Source organism: Anoplophora glabripennis, unplaced genomic scaffold (genome assembly GCF_000390285.2).
Source record: "Anoplophora glabripennis isolate ALB-LARVAE unplaced genomic scaffold, Agla_2.0 scaffold20, whole genome shotgun sequence".
Lineage (NCBI taxonomy): Eukaryota > Metazoa > Arthropoda > Insecta > Coleoptera > Cerambycidae > Anoplophora > Anoplophora glabripennis.
The window spans coordinates 124,376-150,596 of NW_019416362.1; the positions used below are offsets into that span (position 1 = coordinate 124,376).

Below are 26,221 nucleotides of genomic sequence, written 5' to 3' on the forward strand. Positions count from 1 at the left end.
GTTTTTTAACCCCAATTTTGGCGATTTTTTCGATTTTTACAATAATAATCATGATTCATTCGATTTGTAACTAGTCATATTTTGTAAAATATTTAATTACAAACATTTTTTTCCTCTTCCATTTTCGCCTAAAATCAAGTCTTGAAAAGATACATAATTAAATAGGAAGAAAAATATGACATTTTTCGAATTTTTTTAACATATTGTGCCGCCAAAAGTTAAGCCCACGTTTTTTTTATACGCATAGAAAAGTTTTCATTCACTAGTGATATTTGAAAGCCAAAAAGCCAAAAATCTCCGTGGATATACGATTCACCCAAACCAAAACAGATACCGCCTAGTCTATTTCCTGATACTGATAAAACTATTTAAAAATTAGTATACTGATAAAAAAATTGATATAATTTTAATGGCCCCCTACTCCTAGTCTGGCCCTTATTGAACTCCCAACAAATTTATATTTTTACCAATTATGGATAACAATAAACGCAAATCATGTACCAAACACCCAGTTCACTTCCAGCTTGCCAGCAAAAATCCTTATCGATCTAGTTTCGCCCCGCCATTCAGTTTTTGCCCCCCTGTTGAATTGACGGTGAACATTCCTAAAGACTCCACAGCCTAAAGTCGGCAAATTGAATTTGAATTAATGGAGATTTCGCCGGATAGCTCTTGAATACCTGGCCCAATTAAGACCTCCATAATAGGAAATTACGGAGCGGTCGGGTCTCGCGAGAGAAGAAATTGCTTTTGCTTTCGTTGGGGCGCGCCCAAACTGCAGGCATCACAATGACATTGACCTAGAAATAACGGGTTTACGATGACATAACGAAAGAAAGGTCGCCCGGCACCGCAGGCCGTTAAGAGCGAACGCAGATTTGGAGCAAAACAATACGAGGTTAAAATCAGAGGATTAATTACCAAGATCGGATAGAAATCAAAATAGGTGGCATAAAAAATGTCTCTACTAGATTCAATCGCTTTTTTTTTTGTTTGTTTTTTTTTTAATGAGATCAGCTTGTTTTATGAATGCTAACTAATTCCAACAGAATTTTTATACAGGTAGACCAGGGGGGATCTGTCGAAATATCCCACTTTTTGGATGTAAGAGGGGGTAAGCTAATTTTTGCTGGAATACCTTCAATACAACTCACATAATAAAAGTGTAGATTCCTAGATCTGGGCGAGGTCCGGAACATTTTCAAAATTGCAAATATGTTAAAAAAAATACCTATTTTATCTCAGTTTTTTACTTATATCTTGGAACCTATGCATTTTGGAAGAATATTGAAGAGGAAAAAAAGTTTTAGAATTGAATTGTGCACAATTTTGTAAGTTAAAAATGTTTAAATTTATTGCCGTTGTTGCAAAATAGCAATAATTGATGAAAAAAAAACACAAAAAATCAAGTTTTTTGGATAATTTTTTTAAACTGTTTTAATTGCTCCGAAGGCATTCTAATTTTGGAAAAAAATTATTTTAGAGTATAATAAAACAACACACCAAATTTCATTAAAATCGAAATAATTTCTTGAAAAAAATTTTGAATGCATATTTTCGAATTTTCAAAATTTTGCACAGCCTCAAATAAATCATCTAGATGATTGAAAAAAATTTTCACCTAGAAAAGACGGCTTAACCTTTCAAATGGTTTTTGAAAAATTGGAATCGGTTGATTAGGACAGCCACAGTAAATTTTTAAAGTTAACACCTCTTTTTTTAATTTTAGACAATTAGATTACATTTATCAATTTGCAATTTAGTTTTTTTCAAAAATTATAATTTTAAAGTACTCGGAATGCCCCCCTCCCCCACTTTTCGTGTTTTGAGTCACTTTTCGCGCGTGCGAGCGACAGCTTTTCTGCTGATTTATCCATGTTGCCGATAACTTAAAGATATGAAATTTTTTTCCAGCTTAAACTCGGAAAAATGAAGCCACTGGATCAAGGATTATTACTAAATTGTTTATAAATTAACGGTAAATGCCGATAAACTTTGACCGCTTATATCTCGAGAACCAATGAACGAAATTTAATTTTTTTTTTAAAAAAAGAAGCGTCTTTCCGAGTAGGTACTTTAAAATTATAATTTTTGAAAAAAACTAAATTGCAAATTGATAAATGTAATCAAATTGTTTAAAAATAAAAAAGTGTTAACTTTAAAAATTTGAAAGGTTGAGCGGTCTTTTCTGTGAAATTTTCAAGTATCTAGATGCTTTATTCGAGTTGGGCAAAATTTTGAAAATTCGAAAATTTTTATGATTTCAAAACCTAATAGGAACATAATCCCTGCATATAGGCTATTGACTATGTACTTTAGATAGGAACTACAACGTAACAGAAATTTTATTGTTTGGTATGTTCAGTTGACCCTAAAAAATGATAAAACCACGCCACGCTGCCTTTTAAAGGGGTGCGTTTTTGAGAACGAAGTAAAAAGGTGGCACTTTCAGTTTTTTGTGTTTTACTCGAAAACTATGCATTTTCACTATAGTTGTCAACAGAAAAGTTGTAGCAAATTGAATTTCCATCGAAATGAGATAAATAATATCCAAACACCTAGAAACTTATTTTAACTTTCACATTCACAAAATTAAATTTATTAGACAAAATAATACCGAAAGTAACAAAAATTTTATAAAAATAAGAAAAAGTATCGTTGGTTAAATTGACATATCTCGGTTGATTTTAATTGTACAAATTTCTACCAGGCGCCATTTTAAAGGTCTTGAAACCAGCTTTCATTTGAATATGGCATTACATATACCTAAATTAACTCAGAAAAAGATATAAGACGAAAATCGTCAAAAAAGGGCAAAAATTGGCCAAAAATCCAAAAAGTAGCCAACTTTGATCTCGGTTTCTATTAGTCGTAGGTACTTTTATAAACGCATATTTTAAAGGAAAACACATTAACTTTTTTTCTGTGAAGCAATGCCTATACCTAACTCCTCTCAGAAAAAAGTTGTGGGCCAAAAGCCAAAAACAAAAAAAAAACGCATTTTTTAGATTTTTTACTCGTTATTTGGGCATATTTTTGTTAAAAATAATTTTTTTGACTTCAGAAGGTCTCATTTCGATGGGAAATTCAATTTGCTACAACTTTTCTGTTGGTAACTATAGTGAAAAAATGCATAGTTTTCGAGTAAAACTCAAAAAACTGAACATACCAGCTTTTTACTTCGTTCTCAAAAACGCACCCCTTTAAAACGTAGCACTCCGCGGTTTTATAATTTTTTAGGGTCAATTGAACATACCAAACAATAAAATTTCTGTTACGTTGTAGTTCCTTTGTACCCTCTTTTTTTGACATAGTCAATAGCCTAATGAAAAGAAACTAAGCAACAGCAAATTCTGCTCAAATCGGTTAACTGGGTTCCGAGTTTAGGAGAAAACAAGAAATAAAAAAAAACTTTAACACCCTGTAACTTTTTTGAGACATTTTTCGTTTAAGCAAGTTTGGTTAAATCGACACCATTGTGGGTCCTAGATTATACCTTTGAAGCATGTAACATTCGTTAGGTGGTGACACCATGTATAATTTTCCATTTAAAAATCTTCTTAAGCCAAACTAAAAAACCAACTGCTAGTTAGTCGAGCTGAGCAGTCATACCTTCCGGCCCGAGGGCTTCCATCCCTTAATTAAACCTCCATTTTGCCCTCCGCGGATAGACTGGGGTGGGAGAGTTGACGACTAGACACAGGGCCGCGTTACCTAACATAACGTTTGAAGTTTTCAGAGTGGGTACTCCGCCATCGCCAGTATTTGCGACTGTGATTATTTGAGGGTAGACATGGAAATCGCTTTAGCGGGAAGGTAATTTCGCATTCTGTAACTAGCCAGTCAAGTAATGGGACTACATAACATTGTTAAATAAAGCTGCCGTACAATGCCGTCAATTTTTTAAGGAGAAATTTCACTTTATATTCGTAATAATACAAAAATGACGTGTTATCACTACTTAGTTGTTTGATCGTCGATTTGTACCAATTAACTTAAATTTTAATTCACACATTAACTATTTAATTTGATTCAATTAATATAACGACAATCTTTAATTACACAGCCGTACAAAAAAAAAGGATCGGATCTGGTATTCAGACCCATGTGAATGTGAATTTTGACCTGTTTTTTAATTTTCCCGAAAACTCAGACCCGTTGGGCCAAATCTGAAGGCAGATTGGGATTCAGCGGAAAAAAATACATGGTAATACATGGGTCTGAATACCAGATCCGATCCTTTTTTTTATGGGGCTGTGCTATTATCTGACTAGACAACGGAATTATTTTGGAAATTATAAAACTGCACTCACTTACCTCTGGATTAATTTAAAATGTCTAACACTGACTCGGCTGGTTGAAATTTTTAAAAATACCTGTTTTAACTTTCCTAAATAAGTCTCTGTGAACTTTTATTAAAACGTCGTAGTTGCATGCAATTTTGTTTGAGTACATAATATACAGTGAGTAATAATAAACAAATGGGGGCGTATTCGAAAAAACGCTCGGATACGTCGATTGATACTTTTAGTTGCGCATTTTTTTCAATAAAAACTTTTTATACAGGGTATGTCATGTACCAGTGGTCAATACAAACTTTCTTACTTTAAATACAACACCCTGTATATTATTCAATTTTCGAATTATTCTTCAGAATTCTACACATATTTCATGTACAATGTCCTATACCTATCTTCAACTAGTTCGGAAATATAAGTGTTTTCAGGTTTGAAATTGACCCAGAGGTGCCATCTGTCAAAGTTTGTCATATAGAACATTATAAAATACCCTGTATATTTCAACTAAGCTTGGTCATTGATATAGAAATCCCCAATACAGTGCTTTTAAAAAATAGTAACAAATATTTTTTAACCATTGATTTAAAGACATAATTCAAATGTAACACTACGTTAGTTTTTAGGGTAGCAAAATACAACTGCTCTCTCAACGGTAAAAATAACAGTATTTTTATTGAAAACAAGTTAGTGAAAAAGAATAAATGTTGTCGGGACGAGCGTTCGCTGGAGAGCCTTCGTGGTGTGGAGTCGCTCGCCGGTATAAGTATCTGGCCTTTGGCGCCAATCTGCCGTGGACCTTTTCCTGGAACCCTGGTGCGTCCCGCTTTGTCCTTGCAACTATTAGGCCAGTCCTGGTGGCCTCAGGCTGGAGCTCTTGACGTAACACTTAAAATGGATCACTTGCGGATATGTGTAGCCACAATTCCATACGGTTGAGCCCACAAGTTAATAATTTTTTTTAAAACGAACCCCCGTATCTCAATGATAAAAAGTGCCATTATTTTTGCTTACTGTATTAGCGAAAGCTTGCGCCCCATGATGCATCATAACGAACAGACAGTCTATATCGTTTTCAGGGACAGAGTGAGCCATGACGTTGGCGTCGCGGTAATAAGATGAGTTTTTTGCTATCCACTACACTCCCCGGAAGCTTTCAGTGTCGCGCAAGAAATACATTACGTTTATTTAAAACGGGCCCCAGGAGAATAAAAATACATTAACCCTGTCCCAGGGAAACAGACACGAAAATGAACGAAAACAAATATTTTACCCGGAATATTCGCTGGGAGAGTTGAACGTTTACGCTCTGGCGTCAGCAGAGCCGTGTCGTCCGTATCTGATCCTCCGAACTATTGTTTACGGGTGTTTTTGTTAGTTTTAAAGCTGGATGTGATGGCAGTTTTCATTGAAAGATACGCCACTGTAAACGAATAATTATTGCGAATCAAAATGTATGTACATGCTATTTCAGATCAAGTGTATACACGGTACTTCTTACATAACCTCAAATTTATAAATCTTAACCTAAAACGAACATACTCAATTTTTTCTAAACCTGTGAGTATAAATTCATAAAAATGGTACTTTTGATTGTGCAACCAATATTTTTGAATAATTTTAACTCAAATTCATAGGAAGCTGACCAGGAAACCTGAAAACGTAACCTCAAATCCAAAATAATTAAGTTAAAAATCCACAGAAACAATATATTTTCTTCAACAAAGGATATGATTGCTTCAAAAAGACATTCTGCAATATATGTTTTATGATTTATAATTTATAAATTTGAGGTTATGTTTTGGGTCTAGATTCATGATTTAGGAACATGTTTAATGTTTATGATTTTTTTTGTTTGGCAGCCTTTAGTACATAATTTTTCTTTTTTTTTTTCATTTTTAAATACCGAATATGTCAAATTTCGTATGATCGAGTTTGAGGCTAGAGACTACTCGGCCACTTTGAAAAAATTCTAGGCATATATTCCAGTTACCTCACGGGAACTTTATAGTACATTTTCGGAAAGAATAAAAATAAAATCAGTACTATTTGATTAGTTTTTGATTTACAACTCTTGACGTTTCGAGAGACATATCGCTCTCTTCTTCAGAAGTTACTCTGAAACTCAGAAGTTACTCAGTATCGCACTTCTATTTTGGGAAAATTCGGATAGTTATATAAAAAAAATTAAATCCTTTTGCTATGTAAAATTATTTCAAAATACCACCCAGTTTTGAGATATACCTAGGGAGTGCTGAAATTTGAAAAATCATTTTCTAAAATATGTCTCAAGATGATAGATAGTGATTCTATGAATTTTCCTTTAATTAGTTGTATCGTTATCCCAAATTTAATCAACTTAAGGCATATATTTTCGGAGATATTTGAAATAACGTGATAACATATGTTTAACTTTCGCACTGATTTTTTTTCAGACTGAAACTGTGACACCCTGTATACTGTCTACACAACTCTCAAATTTTGTATACTTACATAATCTGTTGGGCTAATTGTTGATTATAAACTTACCTGGAACAAAACAATGAACGGCATTAAAAATGTGCAAAACTATTTCAAATGTAGTAAAAATTGAGTTATATAGAAAATGTATCAATACTTTTTAAGACCGTATGCAGAGTATACTTGTAATTATATGATAAGGCACAAATACCAGATACCACAAAATGTTGGCTCAATATCAAACCCTACCTCCTTTCACAATACAAAACTATATACAGGTTCGGAAAGTCCCCATGGTACATCGACAGTTACGTGAAAGCGATAAAGTAAGTCATAGAAATCCGTGCGATAGACAAGGATGGTTACATTGAAGACGTTTCATAATCTGAATAGTCAGTCCCACTTCTAACCCGAAACGGGCGGTGACTATTCAGATTATGAAACGTCTTCACTATAGCCATCCTTGTCTATCGCACGGATTTCTTTACTTTACTTTGCCGCTCTCATGTAAATGCAGATGGACCATGTGGATTTTTCAGCCCTGTATAATTGCGTCGCTATAATATTCGAACATCGATGAATTGACGTATGCTATTTTATGGTTGAAATGTGCAGGGGAAGGCTGTAGAAAAGGTGTCTCATCTCTTGAGTCAATTTCATTAACATCGTTTTTATTTAAACATTCTGGCTCGAACATCAGTTGTTCCAAAATATTGGAAAAACTATTGATTTTACAGAAAAGTGTTTCAACAGACGAAATAAGCGCAATAAAAAGACATACAAAATGCCGCCAGATAGATTAAAATCGAATAAATTGTTTAAAAGCTATTGCAAAAACGACAAAAACATCTAAAGAAGTGGAAAAACAGCATTCTTTAGTTATCCATAACTTGGCTGTTATTTGTTGGAGTTTTATAAATATGCCTAAAAGTTATGAGTTTTATTGTTAATCAAAATTGTACGAAAGTTAGTCTAATAGTCTGTCTCTCCGAAAGTTATTAACAAAAGGGGGCTTTGAAAGTCGATTTTTAAAGCTTAAAACCTAACTTAGCTTTGTATTTAAATGGAATTTTGATTTATTGCCAGGGGTTTTTTGATTTTTACATTAAAAAATAGCCTTTTTTACCACTTTTTTTTATAAACATTTAGATTATCTCCAAAACCATTTATATATTTAATTATAAAAAGTGTGAATGTACAGCACTCATTAAAAACGCCCTTTTGGAACCGTTTGACTTTTTTTTTCAAAAAATCGCAGCGTTTCTGTAAAAATCAAAACGGGCCCTGGCAATAAATCAAAATTCCATTTAAATACAAAACTAAGTTAGGCCTTAAGCTTTAAAAATCGACTCTCTAAAACCTTTTTTGTTAATAACTTTCCGAAAGACAGAAGGTTAAAGTTATGCATTTTTTCCATTTTAATCATGATTATGAAGTGTTTTAGCTCAAAAACCGTGACCCTTTAATTTTTTTAAAAAGTTTGACTGTTTGAAACAAAGAAACGGTTCGCTAGATCGAGATGAAACTTCACAGGGTTCTTCTGAGTATGTCGAACTGTAAAAGTCATGCTTAACATTAGTCATTTCGCTAATATTTCTAATTTAGCCGTCAATTTTCTAAAAAAACATAAATTACCTTTTTTCCTGTTTTTTAAAATTCGTGTAAATGATGGAAAAAAAATTTTTTCCGAAAAGTTGCGACAGCTTGTTATAAGAAATTACGACCATTTGTCGCCGAGAAATCGATGATTGAAGACAAAAGGATCCTTTTCCATTAAAAGTCCGATATTTCGATGGAAAATAGTTGTATCGAAATTAAAAAAAAAAAAGGGAATTGAAGCTGAATAAATAAGCTATCTGGTTCATGCAATGGCTTAGCTGAAAAAAAATTCTCCATGGACTCGGAAAAAAAAAATTGCAAAATCTTTTTGTCGCGTTATTTCTCAGAATTGCAGGATAACCGTAGCTCCTAAAAAAATTCGACCGAAAGATCTAAAAACTAGAATCTTAGAGCTACAAATGCTTTTTTTTTAATTCCCGATACGACCATTTTTCACCTAAATACAGTCTGTCAAAAATCACGGAAAAATTTCGGAAATTTTTTAACCCTTTAATTTTTTGCATTAGTGTCACATCACATCAAAAAAATTAACTTTTTCTTAGAAAACTTACAGTTTTACTATAAATTAACGTTACTGAAATAATATTCCACATAGTGATTGTACAGTAAAGAATTAATCATCATATTTTGGTCTAAAGATTATATGCATTGCTAGAAGCATTGTATTGGACGTTCTTATGTATGTTATTTTAGATCCACTTTCTTTGCAATTGATCTGACTTATTTATCCAATAAACAATAAACAAAGAAAACAAAAGTACCCTGTATATCTGAGGAATGTGGTTAATTTCTGTCAAACTATGTTTCGGAAAATAATAAATAATTCATCTTCAACGCTGCGCTCTGGTTTCATAACAAGTTTCAATTTCTAACGATTTGCAATATAAGGCCATTAAAAATACAGAGTACATTTAGGTATTACAAAATTTGTCCTATTGCTCAATTTTTTTATTTGGTGTCCAATTTTAAATTGTGTTAGAAACAGAAACAAATATATGGAAAGAGTAAATGAAGAAATGTTATAATTTTCTCAATACCCTTTTATAGTAAAAAAACAAAATTACAATATTTTTTATGTACTGCTTAGTACATTATGTCAGCTCCAATATTGAAGCAATATTTTTCATATACTTATATGTTCATGTGCAGAAAAAAAAACTGGTATATACTGCAATAAATAAAATTTATTTATTATCCCTATTCTCCATTTTAATATTCAAATGTACACTGTACACATTAATTTACATCCTCAATTTTCCTGTTCACCACAATGGGGCTGACCTAACGACTGGAGCGGCCCAAGGGGTAGCGATGGGTGCGATTGGGGCAGCAGCGAGAGGAGCGGAGCGAAGTACAGAAGCATAAGGTGCAAGTGGGGCGGCTGCAAAAGGGGCGGAACGCAGTAAGGGGGCGGCTGCTAGAGGAGCGGAGTGAAGCCAGGGGGCGACTGGGGCAATTGGAGCGGCTGCGAGAGGAGCGGCGCGAAGTACGGGGGCGACTGGGGCAATTGGAGCGGCGCGAAGTACGGGGGCGACTGGGGCAATTGGAGCCGCTGCGAGAGGAGCGGCGCGAAGTACGGGGGCGACTGGGGCAATTGGGGCTGCTACTTTAGCTACTGCTGGTACAGCAACGGCGACGGGTTGTTTGGAAACGACAGCGTTGAATCCGTTGATTGGATCGGCGGTGTAGTCGACTTGTCTCCTTGTGCCGTCGGAATCCAAGAGGGCGTAGGAACCCTGGACTACGTCTCCGCTGCGGGTTTCTACCTGTCCGTGGCTGTCGCCGGTGAGGGGATCCTGGACTTCGTATCCGTAGGAGTATTGGGGGTTGGGGTCGTAGGGTTCGGCGACTACGGCTCTGGCTACGGGGGCGGAGACTATGCCGCTTCCGCGGGCGACAGCTACGAGAGCAGCGAATGCGATGAACTGGAAGATATTAATATTACTTCAAAAGTTTCATTTTATGATTAAAAAGTAGCAGTTTGTAGCATATTTTTAATTCCGAAAAATTAAATAGGCTTTGTCAAGGTAGCAAGAAATTATATTGAGAGTTGTTAATCACAATAAATAAAAAAAGTCCAGTTGCCTTCAAATTTAGAACAAAAGAATGCATTTTTACAGCAATTGTTAATTAAATTTGTTGATGTTTTATAAGAAGTAGGCACTTTACCCACATCGAAAGTAGCTTTTTTGTTCGTGTTAAGATCTGCTAAATATCTCACAAATAAAGATTCGTTACAGATTATTTTTTAAATAAGTAGATTTGTTCTACAAAATGTCTTTCTGTTCAAAATTTTCTGTTGGAAAAAAATTACTATTTATATGCTTTTTAATTAGCTTAGTGTATTATTGAGCTCTAAAGATAAAACTAAGCCCTGTATTTCTAATCATTTCTTGTACAAACAGACAATTTAAAACTACAAAATTTTGTACATTTACACAAGCAGGATTTTTTTAACAAGATTGACTTTTTTCATAAAATGAAAAATAAAAATGTTTCCTCTCTTTCAACTCCATCAATGGACACACTTTAAAAAAAAACCCTATACAAGATGTTGAAAATGATCGGAAATATGTGATAATATTTTATCATTTATCTAGAAAATGGTACATCCTAGTATCATGCAGGTGTTAGTGGTATAATAATAAGTCAAATTAAAAAAAAAGGTGGAAATGAATATTACCACATTACGCCCTATAACAAAAGAACACATACGTTTAAGGATGATCAAAAATTAAAACTGAATGCCAAATTTGAATGAAATCACTTCCCCGTTTTTGTAATTTAAAAAAGAAACGATGTTATCTAAAATGTAAACTGTTTTTTTTTTGTTAACTTGTGACGTAGACTCCACAATTAAAATTTGGCCAAGAATTTTAGTTAAACCCTGTATAATCAGAAGAATGAAAATATATGTAGTATTAAAAGTTACTTAAAATTTTAACAATTAAAATAAAACCCACAAGGTCCAAGTCTATCACAAAATACTAGTTTGTTTTAATGCGATATAAGAATAATTGAACTGGATCTCGCTTACCTTAGCAGCCATGTTTGCTTAAGGAACGGTTCTGGTAATTGTGCCGATACAAAAATTTTGCGAGCTTTTTATAGATGGGACAGGGACCCGCCCAACTAAGACGGAAATTCAGTCGAAACATTAGGGGAAGCCAGTTGAATACATTAAAATTGTCATTGATCGAAATTTAATCATATGACGAAAAATGTAGCAGTCTGATGCAAACCCGCTAGGCTCTACGCATTGCATTCCAAATTAAACAACCGCCCGGGTCACAATCGGGTTTTTGGGACATCGGACAACTCAATTTTGCAATTTTGCAATTGGATCACTTTTATGTGTTAAAAAAAATGTATTGGATATGTCGACGCGGTTACCGCTGATCTCTTCATTACGTATTCATATGCAGTAGAGTAGTAGAATCAAGTTGACCCTGAGATAGGTATATGCGGAAGAATTTTTTTGAGGTGTATTGTTTTGGTCCATATACGAATAACTGGTGTGGTAGTATTTGAATATTATCAAGGGCTCGGATTTACAATTAGCCTGTAATTATTAAAAATTGCATAATCTTTTTTTTATATACAGGGTGTGGTAGTACATCACAAAATCTAACTACTAGTTTTAATATAACATTTGAATGCTCAGTTTCGCAAAAAAGCGATTTCGAGTTATAAATGCATATTTTATAAACAAATAAATAGAAATATTTGATGAATATTACATATTATTAATTATTATGAATGAATATTTATAGTAATTGTACAGTTATTACATTTAGAAACATTTATAAAATCTGGATAATTATTCCCCTCACGTTTACTAATTGTCACATTTTTCTCAAAATGATTTGACTGCTACATTTCAGTCACCGGAGGCTCAATATTATCTGACTGATCCATTAAAACAGCATGATGCGACGTACATACTAATAGAACCTGGAGAGTTGAAGTGTCATTGTAAAGAATCCTGTTGGCTATTTCTGCAGTTGTGGTTGATTTCCACCCACCATGTTTCTTGATTGCTAATACATCAACTCCTGTATTAGCCAGTAACGTTGCCGATGTTCTTCGGAATGAATGGCCTGTATATGTTTTAGGATGTTCTAGTTTCAAAAACTGTGCAATCTTATTAGAAATCATATACGATTGGTTGGTTGTAACATCTACCTGCTTGATAGCGCATCAGTTTTAATTTCCAATCTAATCCTGATATATTTCCTGAGAATTTCTAGGTGAGAAACAGAACCTAGACGAGAAGTAATTGTAAACGTACGTGACATAATATTTTTAGAATCTGGAATCTACAATAATGTCATCGAAATTTTTGAAATTACCATTGTTTAAAGTAAGTTTGCATAACTCATCAGAACGGCATGCTCCTGCAATGCCCAAGACCGTCAGAACCTTCATTAGCAAATATGTGCTATCGGGTGCCTGAACGAGAAAATCGTTAACTTGTTCTCTTGTAAAAAAGTTTGACTTTTTAGGTGTATAGCAGTCATTCTTACGTTTCAAAAATGCTGTCAGCTTGGGGTATTTTGATATATCCACGTTCTCCTCTATGAAAATAACGAGCGTTCAAATAAAAACGTGGTCAAGTTGGTTCTGAAAATTTGGACGTAGGGCGTAGCGTATAGCAAATGAACTTAAACGTCATCTGTCAAAGCGCTATATCGCCGCTATCAGTTTGAATATTTTCGTTTTAAAAAGCGTTTAAAATGGTGTTTTCTCAAGAACAAAAAGTGTTTATCATAGAGTCCTACTTTAGAAATGGACGCAAGATTGATGGAATATGGAAGTATTCTATTGAGGAATGTTTCATAGAATTTCAAAATCAATTTCCCGGCGTTGTTGAGTACAAAATTTTTCAAAGTGCAGTTCAGCGTTGTGTTAATGTTTTTCGTGAAACGGGCAGTGTAACAAGAAAAGAAGGAAGCGGCCGACCTAAAAAGCGGACTGAAGAATTAAAAGAAAATGTCCAACAAATAATGGAAAATGCGCCAAGAACTTCTGTACGTGTTTTATCACAAATGGTGGGAGTATCAGTCGGTACCTGCCACACAGTGTTAAAAAAAGATTTGCGTTTGTTCTCCTATCGTTTAACTTGTCAGCAAGAACTTCATGAAGTTGATTTTCCGCGACGGGCTGTATTTTGTGAATGGTTTTTAAACAACTACGGTGAACTTCATAATATCACCTTTTTTTCTGATGAAGCCTGGTTTCATTTAAGTGGTTACGTAAACTCACAGAATATGAGAATGTGGTCTTCTGAAAAACCAGATAACTTTTTTGTCGAGGGCCCTCTACACGCTCAAAAAATTGGAGTTTGGTGTGCTCTCAATCGAAGGAGGATTTATGGACCTATTTTTTTTAATGGTACTCTTACTGCGCAAAGGTATAGAGAAGAAATTATCGCTCCTTTTGTTAACCAGCTGGAAGAAAACGAAATTACAAACTTTTACTTTCAACAAGATGGCGCAAGGGCACATACGGCAGGCGAGACGATGAATATGTTGAGGGAAGTTTTCCAAAATCGACTAATAAGTCTCAATGCTGAACATGAATTTCCACCGAGGTCATGTGATATTACGCCGTGTGATTTCTTTTTGTGGCCTTACCTTAAAAACACTATTTTTGAACTGCCTATTCCTGATTTAAACCATCTGCAGGCTCGACTTATAGACAAGATTCGTGAAATTAACAATACCCCGAGCATCTTAGAAAATGTCTTTAATTCTTTGAGGAACAGGTGTGAAAAGTGCTTGGAACAAGGAGGGGGACACTTTCAGCAGCTGCTTTAATTTATTGTTATAACAAGGAGGGGGACACTTTCCGCAGCTCCTTTAATTGTTTGTTATTGTTATCACGATTATTCTTTAAAATAAAGTTATATAGTCATTAACGTTATTGAAACTGACAGCTGCTATACAGCTCGTTGAGAAATGAGGTTAAGTTGGTCGCTATAAGCTACTCCCTACATCCAATGTGTCAAAGCCAACTTCGACCACGTTTTTATTTGAACGCTCGTTAGTTAACTTAATCATTGAGTATGCATTGCAACTTTTATGTAGCTTTGTTTATAAACACCTTAGAAACGACAAAATACAAACAACCAAGGCCATTTTGCAAGATCTCGAATAATGTCATAATGAATTGATTAAGAAATGTTAAAAAATAAAACCTAATCTTTATTTCATGAACCATAAAGAACTGTGGGAGCAGATAAAATGTTATACACCACGCAGCAGTTAAGTATAATTCACCAGTCTCGGACTCTATTGCCAGCCCTCGCTCCGCTCGGGCGCAAAATCGTCCTCGACTGGTAAATAATGCTTATATCCTTTATGGTGCAAATAACTATTTGATAACAATTTATTTGCGATTGAAATTTTATTTTATATAGAATCTTCTATATATGTCACTGCTACCGTACTAGAACGCCACCCCCATGTCGTTTAATGGTGGTAATATCGGCCCCTGCGTCGGCTAACAGAGTGGCGGAAGAACGTCTAAAGCATATATGTATAAGCTTCCAGATGAGGCAAATTGAGACAAGTTGTTATTCCTTTTGGCACATTTGTTATTTTATTGACGCCAACCACTTGGTTAACACATTTTTCTCTGACATACTTCACAAAAAATCTGCGTACAGGCTTTTGTGAAATAAATTGCCCTGGAAATTATATAGAAACTGTCATTTTTGTGTAACTGTAATTCGAATCTTAAATATCAAATTCCCTTAATCAAAATATATAATTTTTTAAATTTTTTTAAGACTTCCTGAAATGTGTATAGACGGTTTGCCCTTCAATTTTTCGTAGATGTAGGCATTATAAGATATCGTAATGAATAAACAACATTATAAATGCAGCACGTTTATGCAAATATAATTTTTATTGATAAATAGTATTTTAGATAGGCTATTTTAAAACGTAATTGGACAAACAGATAAAACCTCCAATATACATTAAACTAAATAATAATAATAAATCACATACCATAAAAATACCAATGCATTCTCTGATTTACATTAGTTCAGATAATGTCAAATTTAAATTCGATCACAACCCATTAGCTAGTTGAAATTTCCATAATAACACAGAATTACTTAAAATTGGAAGCGAGACCAGCCATTGGCCTTGCTACACATCTAGCCATTTTTGTAATGAAACAATTAAATCCAAACACTACTGGGTATATAATGAACGCAAATTTTGTGTTAGCAGTACTCATCCATCAGCTTGTTGAAACGACAACATGGCATACCAGGTAAGTGATAATAATAAAAAATTAATAATAGTTATTGAATAGTATCAGGCGAGACGTTAGCATTTTTTATTTCATATCATTTGAAAATAGTACTAGTAAATTCATTGTTTCACGAATTGTTTATATATCATCAAACAATACATATTTCTAAAGTGTCAATGTAGCGTGTTTTTTTGCTTCTTATACAAATAAATGTACGAAATAACCAGTTGGAATACATACATCTCCGTTAAAATTCCAAAAGCAACAGTCTTTTTCTTGAATCTAACTCAAAAGAATCAGGATATTTCAAATTTGTATTTTTTTTTTACTTCAAATTATCGCTACAATATAACATTTTGCCTTTTTGTTACACTAAATAAACATTCCAAGGCTAGGAAATAAAAATAACTTGGTTACACAATGTACTTGAAAAAATATTGCGGGTTTATCCTTACAAATCTCATTTTTTCTTAGTTTGTTCTCTTCGTTGCTTTGGTAGCAACCGCTCGGGCCAGCGTAGTAGGCGTAGCACCCACCCTCCTCCAATCAGCCCCCGTAGTAGCCGCCCCCCTAGTCAAAACCGTGGTCGCCGAACCTTACGACCCCAATCCCCAGTACTCCTACGGTTACGACGTCCAGGACCCCTTGACTGGAGACAGTCACGGACAAGTCGAAACTCGCGACGGCGACGTCGTCAGAGGTTCTTACAATCTCCTGGAGGCTGATGGTTCAAGGAGGGTAGTAGATTATACCGCTGATCCAATCAATGGGTTCAACGCTGTCGTCTCCAAGCGGCTACCAATCCCAGTAGTGACAAAGGTGGCTCCAGTTGCTCGTCTAGCTGCTCCAATTGTTCCAGTAGCGCCAATTCCTGCACCAGTTCTGCGCAGCGCCCCAGTTGCTGCTGCTCCATGGGAAGGTGTTCCAATTCTTCGTTCTGCGCTTCCTGTTGCTCCTTGGCAAGCAGCGCCAGTGGTGAAATCTGCTCCTTTGTGGTAAATTGGTAGGCAATTGAGAGTTTGTATATAGTCTTCTCTAAAGCAGTTGTAAATAAAAGTAACTTATTGCAAAGTATACTCTGGTAGTATTATTCCATGTTTTATCAAATATCGGGTTTGTAACATACATCAAGAAAGTACCTAAGTGCTTGTGATACATTTACAGGTTCATGAAATGAAAACGTTGGATGTGACTACAACCTCGATTTCTATAGATATACCAACAGTAAAATACAATTTATTTTTTTTATTATTTTTCACCAAGAGTACATTCATTTTATAGCTACAAAAATAAACGAAAATAATAGTAATATTATGGCAGTAGTTTTTACAATTGATGTATAGTTTATTCACTGTTTGTAGTACTTAGTATTCAGAGCCGCAGAAATGCAGTATCACAACTCATTCCTCAAAAATCTGCCACACGATGTGAAACAGTTTGGAAAATCTATGATTTTGACGAATCTAGAAATTTAAAAATTCTAAAAAGCAAGATTCATACAGAGGACATTTATCATCTTGTATGAATTATATATTACCACAGACAATATAGCTTATCGCTTCAGACCGCGCGTTAAATGCTGGAAATTGGCACCCTAAAAAGGATGTTGCAATTTTTGGCCAACTTTTTAATTTTTTTCGACATACGAACTTTGGACGTTTTCTTTTCAACGCAGAACGGACAATCGGAACCAAGGGTGTGGGGAGATTTTTTTAATTATTTTTTCGATTCAATGCACCGTTTCCGAGTTATAAGCCTTTTTTACTGTATCACCTCACACACCTCTAGTATCCGAAATTTATTTTCGACATACGAACTTCGGACCTTTTGCATTCAACGCACCGTTTCCGAGTAACCACTTTTTTATTCTATGATGTCACACACCGTTGGTCCCGAATTTTTTTTTCGACATGCGGACCTGGGACCTTTTTCACTCGATCACCAATCAGAACCACGAGAATTTTTGATATTTCGAGTTATTTCCGAGGTCTACCCAACGCCCCCTCCCTAGTAGTCCTGGAGATGCTGGGGAAGCCCCAGAGACTCTTGAACACAGCAGAGAGGGAGAGAGAGAGAAGCCCTCTATGATGACAAAATCACGCTAACTCTGGCTCTTTCGCACACAATCAGACAAAAATGACAGAAACGAACCTTCCTTTAAAAATACATTGGATTTATCATTATCAGAATAACCCATTTTAATTTTTTTAAATAAAAATGGGTTATGCTTTGGTGAAAAATAAAACATAATTAAACTGTATAATTCAAATAACAATAATGTGCAAAAGTTCTTCAGGAACATCGGCAAATCTATTGTGAAGGACGAATTCCGTCAACGAATACTAAAAAATATTATTAGAAACTTTAGATGGCCAGAAAACAGTCCGGATCTCAGTCCTTTAGACATATTTTTGTGGGGACACTTCAACAAAATATAAATTACTAAAAATTTTAAAATTTTACGAGTATTGAAAAAAAATACAGGACGAAATGTTTGAAAATTAATTCTGAATTTGTTTTTAAAGCAATAAATAGTAAATTAAAGCCATATTTTCAACTGTAGGTATCATCACAATTACTTGCATGTTTAAAATTTGTAAAAATTTGTAGGTATTTTAATGTTATTTCGTTTTTAGGCATTCTCCTTATGTTGTTGTAAAGGTTAGTTATAAAAATTGTTGTTTATTATTTAAATAAGGAAGTATTTTAGTTTTTTTTTAATAATTTTTTTACTTTAAACAAAAATTTTATGCTATCAAATTTTGATAATGCCAGAAAAAAAAGGAAAAGTCGTACATTTGTATTTAAAGTTTTTTCCTATCTTTAATTATTAAACCTATAAGTAATGTCAAAATACAAAAAAAAACTGTAGGTACCTACATTCCGCGACGTACTAATAACCCACCTTGTATATTAAATAAATTTATCATCATCATCAAATATTAAAAAAATTATTACAAGCTGTTTAAAATATCATTACGAATTTTGTTTATTTGGAAATATATTTTCTGCAATATTTCAATACCAAAAAAATTAAAAGAGTAGCTAATTAACGAAATTATAATTAAATAACCTAACTGCGACACCGCTGCAGAATATCATATAAAACTATATAGATATTCGTTGATTCTTTAAAACATTTTTATCAATACCTACATCATACATTTAAGTAATACAGTAACGCAAAAAGGCATTGATAAAAAAGTGTACAAAACAAATCCGTAAATACGCGTGACAACGTTGCCAAACTGTTGTTTATATGTTGCTAGGATACGCGTGGGAATTCGATCCGCTGCATTTGATTCGTCTTAAAATTCTGCTGTTGGTGTACTATATCGGTAATACGGAAACTTAAAACTGCTGTCCTATTCCAGTAGCGGTCTGGAGCGAAGCTATATTGTCTGTGATATTACATAATAGTCTATTTTTGACATTTAGGGAATTTCAACAATTTATGATAGCTTTTGAAAAAAATACATGTCACTTTAATAAGTTGTTTACATTTCGAAAACTGATCTGTTTTCATTTTAAGACTAAGGATGATGTGACATGTGTATTTTTTATTTGTTTGCTTTTTTCAATGTGTCATTTTCATTTAGACAAAACTAGTTTTGTGGCTACTGATCCTTTTGTCCTTAAGGTTTATTTTATGATTTTCTTCATACGTGGCAAAATATTCAAATAAATAAAGAAAAAACTAAAATTATGCCATAAATAAAAAACTTCTGGCAAGACCTATACTATTCTTGAAATTTTTAAAGGTAGCAGTTGCCACATGATTAAAAATTGAACTTAACGCACATACTGAGTGAAAATTTGAGCTTCCTTTGATGACCGTGTACGAAGTATTAATCGTAGCATACCGATATGCCAGATTCCCGCTCTCTGTCTCTAGCACACTTCATTCTCATAATAAGCTTGACATTAGGCGCGGCCCCAGCGAAACCCACGCCAAAAACCAGCGCATGTAATTTGCGGAGTCGGTACACCCCGATATAAATACAGGACAATGACGGCTTATCACCATACCGTACCCAGCGACATTGTCGTGATGACTTTCGAGGTAAATAACTGCGTCGTTCCTCTCCTTTACCCCGCGGCGGCTGGTGTATTATCCCGAAAATAATGGACGCGTGTCCTGGCACTTCATTTGTTACTTTTACGAGGTGGTTGAGAAAAGTCAACCCGTTTAGATACCAGGGGCGTAGCCCAAGGGCGTAAAACATTAAATAAACGAGAATAATTTCTGAAAAATGTATCAACAGAACGTAGGAATCGTGGATTTGTGTGGGCGAAGGAGTGATTGTAGTTACACATACCTACTGTCCTTTCCTTCGGTTTAGATAATATTTTAACAGCGAATATAAAAAAGTCACTGCTTTTTTTATCATACATACCACGGAAGTTACTGTACACAGTTTTGTATTTAAAGAAAATATTAAATGTACATAGAAAGACCAATAAAATTCGTTAGAACAATTAAAGTAAACTTGAATAATCAGAATAATTTCTGGAAAATATAAAAAATCAAGGTAATTAAGAAAGGGTGAAGGGGAGTACTATCATCTCTGTAAACACGAAAAAAAATGTAGTCACATAATAGACTGTTTTTTCGTTGTAGCAAATTTGGCAACAGCAAATTTTTAAAAAGTCGCGAATTTTTTAACGTAGGTTCTACAAAATTTATTGTAGTCAAGTAAATGAAATTTGTAATACATGTAAATTGAAAGGTAACGTTAAAATTGATCCACAATTACAGGTGATATCGCAAAATTTTCGGGCAGTTAAGATTTGAAGTCTCGATTTCCACTTTTGAACGTTTTTGTCTTATTTCCCCCACCATATTCCAGGTGTAAAAATGTATTCGAGGATGTTTTTTAAAGGGTTAAAAATTACTTTAAAATGCATTTTTTTCGATATCTTTAACCGTTATTATGAAATTTAAGGGTTGATTGATTTATTCTCGAAATTTCAAGTTTTAATGTTTATAAATAAACAAGTTATGAATTTAAAAAAGAAACGCTATCTCGGCTAAAAATGGTCCTAGAATATATTTTTTTAAATTCGTGAAAAAACGAAAAAGTTGTTAATGAAAAACCTTATAAACAAATTACACTATTTGTTTATACGCCGTTTTGAGGAGGTTAGCCTATGAAATTACAATTTCCAATTGCATGTCTTGAAAATATAAGTCAAGACGAAACAAAAGAGCCCTCATAAGGCCCTTTATTATAATGATAACAACCGCGTTTTTGCAATTGAAAAAAAAAATGCTATTTCTAATAAATGCAAAATCTCATAAACAAATAAATATTTTTTTACCAATATTTCAGGGTTTCTTACGGGTAACAAAATACAACTTTTACTGCAGTTTAGAAACGATTTATGCTCTTTTCTTCTGTTTACAGTCAATTCAAATTTCGCTGGTTTTTTGCAATTATTTAAACAAATTGTTAATGGATTTTAATTCAGCAGGTCTCAAATGAAGCGTTTTTTGAAAACCTATAAGTATAAACAAAAGGAAAAACTCCTGTTGGAGAGCGCTTTTTAATACAGCTAAAACCTCAATTTTTGGCAATTTTTACATTATAATCATTGTTTAAACAATGATCTTGTTGTTTTAAACCGATACTTTTTGGGAAATATTATTTCTTTTTGCCTAAACTAACGATTAAACCAAGTTTCAATCTGAAACGAATTTTTTTTACAATTTTTCTTCATTTACTGGGCTATTGTGAATAGTTTTTTTTTAAAGAAAAATGCTGAAATGGTAAAACAAATTAAAGCCCCTTCAGTGCAGAGCAGCAACAGAGGTGCAACCGAAGGGCATAAAATTTTAATAAATCGACAATTTTTCAAAAATGTCCAAAATTAACATAAAAATTACGAATTTGTGTGGGTGAAGGGATGGTGTATTATTTATGTAAGCACGAAAAAATGTAGTCATACTATTTTTTTCGTCTTTGAAACAACAAATTGCAACAGTGAATACAAAAAAATTACTACTTTTTTGTCGTAGACACTACGAAACTTCAATAGAAAATAGAAAACGTTAAAATTCATGTAAATTGCATTAAAACTAGAACAAATCAGAACAGTTTAAGAAAAATATCAGAATTCTGTGTAATGAATTTGTATGGGAAAAGGGGAGGTATATTATTATCTATGCAACCATGAAAAAAATGTAGTCACATATACCTACTGTTCTTTTTATTTTAGAAGTTATTAGATAAAAGAGACGTAGCTGAAAAAATCAGAACAATTTCTGAAAAAGTCTAAAATGCACATAAACATTACATATGGGTGATGGGGTGCTGTGTAAACACGGAAAAAGTGTAGACATACATAGTGTATTTTTGTTTGTTTTCGAAAGTATAGCAAATACAAATATCACTCCTATTTTATTGTAGACAGTGTAGACACCATCAAACTTACTGTAAATATTTTTATATCGGGAATATTTAGGAAATCGGTACTTCTAGGAAAATATGTTTAACAGTGTTGGGGGGGTATAAACTTTCAAGGTGTAACAAATTTCCGGTCGCGACCGCTGGGCGCAGGTTTGGTACGATCGGAACGATTTTGGTGTCGTTGGGTAGGTTCATTGTGCGTCGAAGCATAGTAGCGATGGGGAGAAAAATAGCGAATCTCTATATTTTGGCTATTTTTATAAGATTCTGTTTCTATATGAATGAACTTAACTGAAAACTATCTAAGGTACATACACACTGTAATTGTTTCCGTTTTAGCAAATAATGCAATAGTAAATACAAAAAATTACCTTTTTTATCGTAGTCAGCAGGAAAATTACTGTTCAAAGTTTTGTTGAAGGAAAATGTTATACGTAAATTAAAATACAGGAAATTATTTAACAACGCATCAGCGATGCATGCATTTTTCCTGCGACTGGAGCAGAACATTTAAAATTCCCCTCTTGTTTCCTTTGTATCTTATTTTCTTGCTGAAGTTGCGTTGTAACAGGAAAAAGGTGGAAAACAAAAGCTTTTTTCTTTGACGCTCTCCTATTACATTAGCTTTATTATTTCATAATACTCACTAACAAATTACATCGCAGTTTTTCTACAGAAAAATCTGTAAAGAGAGAACAAAACTACTGTTTTATTTGAAGAAATAATATCTTGCTAGTGTGCTATTATTGATGACTTCAACACCACGTTGGAACAGAAAGATTAAAGTCTTATTGCTATAAGATGGTTTATATGTTTGTAATAAATTTGTACAAACATATTCTGAAAGATGAATTGTTCCTGATATACTAGACGGAAAACATATTTCATGTTCATGATATTCACTGTGTCCAAAATTCTTATTTTTTTGTGATTCTCACTATACATTTTTCGACCACTTCTTATCGTATACAAGAACGAGTGAGAAAATCCGCACATTATTTTGTCACACTTTTCGTAACTTAAAAATTAACAATGACGTTCTCGTATCATACCTACGTTTTATCAATTTTTCAATATTATTTTAACAAGGAAACAATTGAAAGCAATATTGCTACTGTAATTTTAGATCTTAGTCACTTGTCTTTAAGGATAAATAAATCTATACACAAAAATTAAATGAACGATAGCTTCATTTATTGATTTAATAATAGTAAAATAATTCCGAAATTGAAATTTTAATTAATACTTCGTTTAACAATAATTTTTGTGACATGTTTGTAAATTAAAAAAAAAACAGTATAAAAGTATTTTTCTGGGGTTCAGGGCTATTCTACGAATTCGTAAATATCCTCATTGTTATTTTTTTCGTCCAGCTACCCCAGTTTTAAAAAAAGAAGTTTCTACGATGAACAGAAGCCGAGATATTGCAAAATTTTACAGCGCGCATCAATTTGAACTTGAAGGGTGCTTTTTTTTAAACTTGTATTTTTTTGCTTGCTATCCATTGCATCTATTTTCGCTTATAAACAATTTTATTCAAATTGTTTATAAGCGGAAAACGCACGGTTTTTTTAATGCACAATTTGAGAATGTTAATGTCAAAAAAACGGTGATATTTTTTAATAGGTCACTTAATTACGTCTTTAATATTACAATGACGCTTTCAGAATCATGTTTGGTTGAAAATTAACGTCTGTACAGAGACTTAAAGTTCATAACTTTTGGAGCCTCCATAAACAAATAGAATTGTGGCAAAAATTATTGCACCTACACTTTTGGCACACTTTTAAAGTATGACAAAACCCTCAACTTGTCAGGTTTTATAAAATATTAACAATAAATGCGATAGTTATAAACAAATTAAAAAATGGGCACTTTTCTTGTTTTTTGCAATAACTTTTTTATTTATTAACCGATTTTAATTTAACAAGTCTCATTTTGTAGATAATTTTATTCACTTTTCGCTAAAATTGATGTTTTTTCCCTGCAAAGTGAAAAAACTCTTTTGTTTAACTAATAACATTTTTTAACTCGCGAGATGAGAGATGTCTTGTATTATGTTCCTTTAGACAATTTTACAATATCGCAGACAGGAATTTTTTCGAGTTTCTCTTTTTTTTTCACTAATTTTCCTTGTCTAACTCTATTAGTTTACAATATTCACTATTATATTCTGGTATAACTAATTGTTTTAAGATCACAATTAGCTTGATGAGAACAATCCAATTAACAACATACTAAGCAAGCAACAATTGACAAAAAATCGTTCCTCCTCTCAGATTACGCTACTGAAATAAATCCCCCTTTGACAGCGAACTTCATGTTAAACTCCAGGCGAGATTGGAGGAACAGGTATTTTCAGTTAAAAGGCAAGATCGCTTTAATAGCCCCAACTCTTCAAAGGGAGAAGCTCAGACAATGGCGTTTGAGGTGTTTAATTTAAAAGCGACTCTTAAATAGATAAATTTCCTTTTTTTTTGTCTCTCGAAAATAGTTTACCGAAAGGAGTTCAGGTAATGTAATAATAGCGTGCATTGCCCGTCGTGAAATGAGACTGACGCTGCTTTATACTTTAAAATTAGCTTTTATAACGCGAATAGGGAATTCAATTTTTAGTAATTGCACCTGGCGCGCCTGAAAATTAACGTCAAATAAATTTGATATAACTCTAATATCTGATAACGGTACCCAAGTGTGTTTTCCCAAAGCAAAAACATTAAAACGAGGCGAAGAGTGTTTTGAATTATCTCGTAAAGCGTTTTATATTTGATGGTGATCTTAAGAAGGAATTTATGTGGAAATACTGGGTGTTTCAGTTTTTAATCGTGAGCTTTCGTAACTAACTACGTACTAGTTCTCAATAACGACTTCTTGTTTTTAATCAAGTCTTCCTTCAACGTAATTCATTAGACGTGTATCAAGACTCCAGTTTAAGATTAAAATCGTCGATAAGATTGGTTAATTCTCGCGAAGCTCATTTATTTTCATCGGAATAGGACCTGTTGACATTTAAGTAATAAACGCCGAACTTGACCCAATTCTACGACTAAGGACAACTTAATTGCCCCTCGCTACACGAAAAACCTGTATCTCCGTTTTAATGGCGACCACACCCAGTGAAACATTTCTTTGACTTTATGGGAAACAGTTTTCGAACACACAGATAATGCTACAAGTTTAGGATATCTAAATCTCGGATTTAGTTATAACACTGCAAACTTCATACTCTCAAGTACTGGTCAAAATAGTAAAGCTTATATTATTTTAATTGAAGGGGACAGTAGCTATAAAAAGTACAAAATCGAAGAATTATTATTTTCGTATGCTTTTTGATGGCTTAAAGATGAAATGTAACCATTAATGTATTGAAAATAAATTTTATTAAGTATGTACAGTAGTATTCAGATAACGTTCTACCCTCATTATCTTTTTTGCCCTTCTATTTAGAAAAAAATGATATTTTCATACGAACTCAAATGAAATATACAGTACGCGCCTAAAGTATGGAATAAATTCAGTAGAAACGAAACAAATTTTTTTAGGTTAAAATCCTCGAACAGGTTGATTTTTAATTTAAAAAATACATATTTTAGCATAAAAGGCGATTTTCAACCGTCATTTGTTTTTGAGTAATGACATTTTTTTTAAATAGCATATTTTAGAAATATTTTAATTAATTTTAATAGCAATATTTTTTTCTTGATTCTGAAAGATCGTTTCATTGTCGATCCACATTAAAATGTTGCCATCTTACATAGGAAAGTTTTCGAGTAAATGACGATTGAATGTTAGAAAACCTAAATCAATTAAAATAAAGCAAAAACGTTATCTTACTTAGTTTTTCGAAATGCCTGCTGCTGCTGATTTTTTATGGATCACGTAGGTGTAAATCTTTACAAAGTGTCACTGTCATACCGACTTTCTAAGTATTGTAAGCGATATAAAAATTATTGTTGAATTTAAAGTATTATGGCACATTTAACTGTCACACAAAGAATTGAAATTTTAATTCTTATCGGATGCGGGGATAAGACTAGAACGCAGCAGGAAGTTTGCGATTTATTTAATGAAAAACATCCAGATCGCCGTATCAGCCAATCAACAGTCAGTAAGATAGAATCTAAATTTAGAGAAACTGGCAATGTTCTAGATATTCCAAAACCTGGA

General features: G+C 33.4%; 2 protein-coding genes across 2 annotated transcripts; one reads left to right on the plus strand and one right to left on the minus strand.

Annotated features, from left to right (window-relative positions):
* Positions 1 to 9,539: 9,539 nt before the first annotated feature.
* LOC108907574 (larval cuticle protein A3A-like) lies at positions 9,540 to 11,447 on the minus strand. Its single transcript, XM_018711317.1, has 3 exons — positions 11,413 to 11,447; positions 9,927 to 10,300; positions 9,540 to 9,890 (listed from the first exon to the last, which is right to left on the minus strand). The coding sequence occupies exons 1-3, from the start codon at positions 11,422 to 11,424 to the stop codon at positions 9,638 to 9,640; spliced, it is 639 nt and encodes a 212-aa protein (XP_018566833.1). The 5' UTR covers positions 11,425 to 11,447; the 3' UTR covers positions 9,540 to 9,637.
* Positions 11,448 to 15,606: 4,159 nt separating this feature from the next.
* On the plus strand, positions 15,607 to 16,720 carry LOC108907593 (larval cuticle protein A2B-like). Its single transcript, XM_018711340.1, has 2 exons — positions 15,607 to 15,662; positions 16,119 to 16,720. The coding sequence occupies exons 1-2, from the start codon at positions 15,651 to 15,653 to the stop codon at positions 16,641 to 16,643; spliced, it is 537 nt and encodes a 178-aa protein (XP_018566856.1). The 5' UTR covers positions 15,607 to 15,650; the 3' UTR covers positions 16,644 to 16,720.
* Positions 16,721 to 26,221: the final 9,501 nt, after the last annotated feature.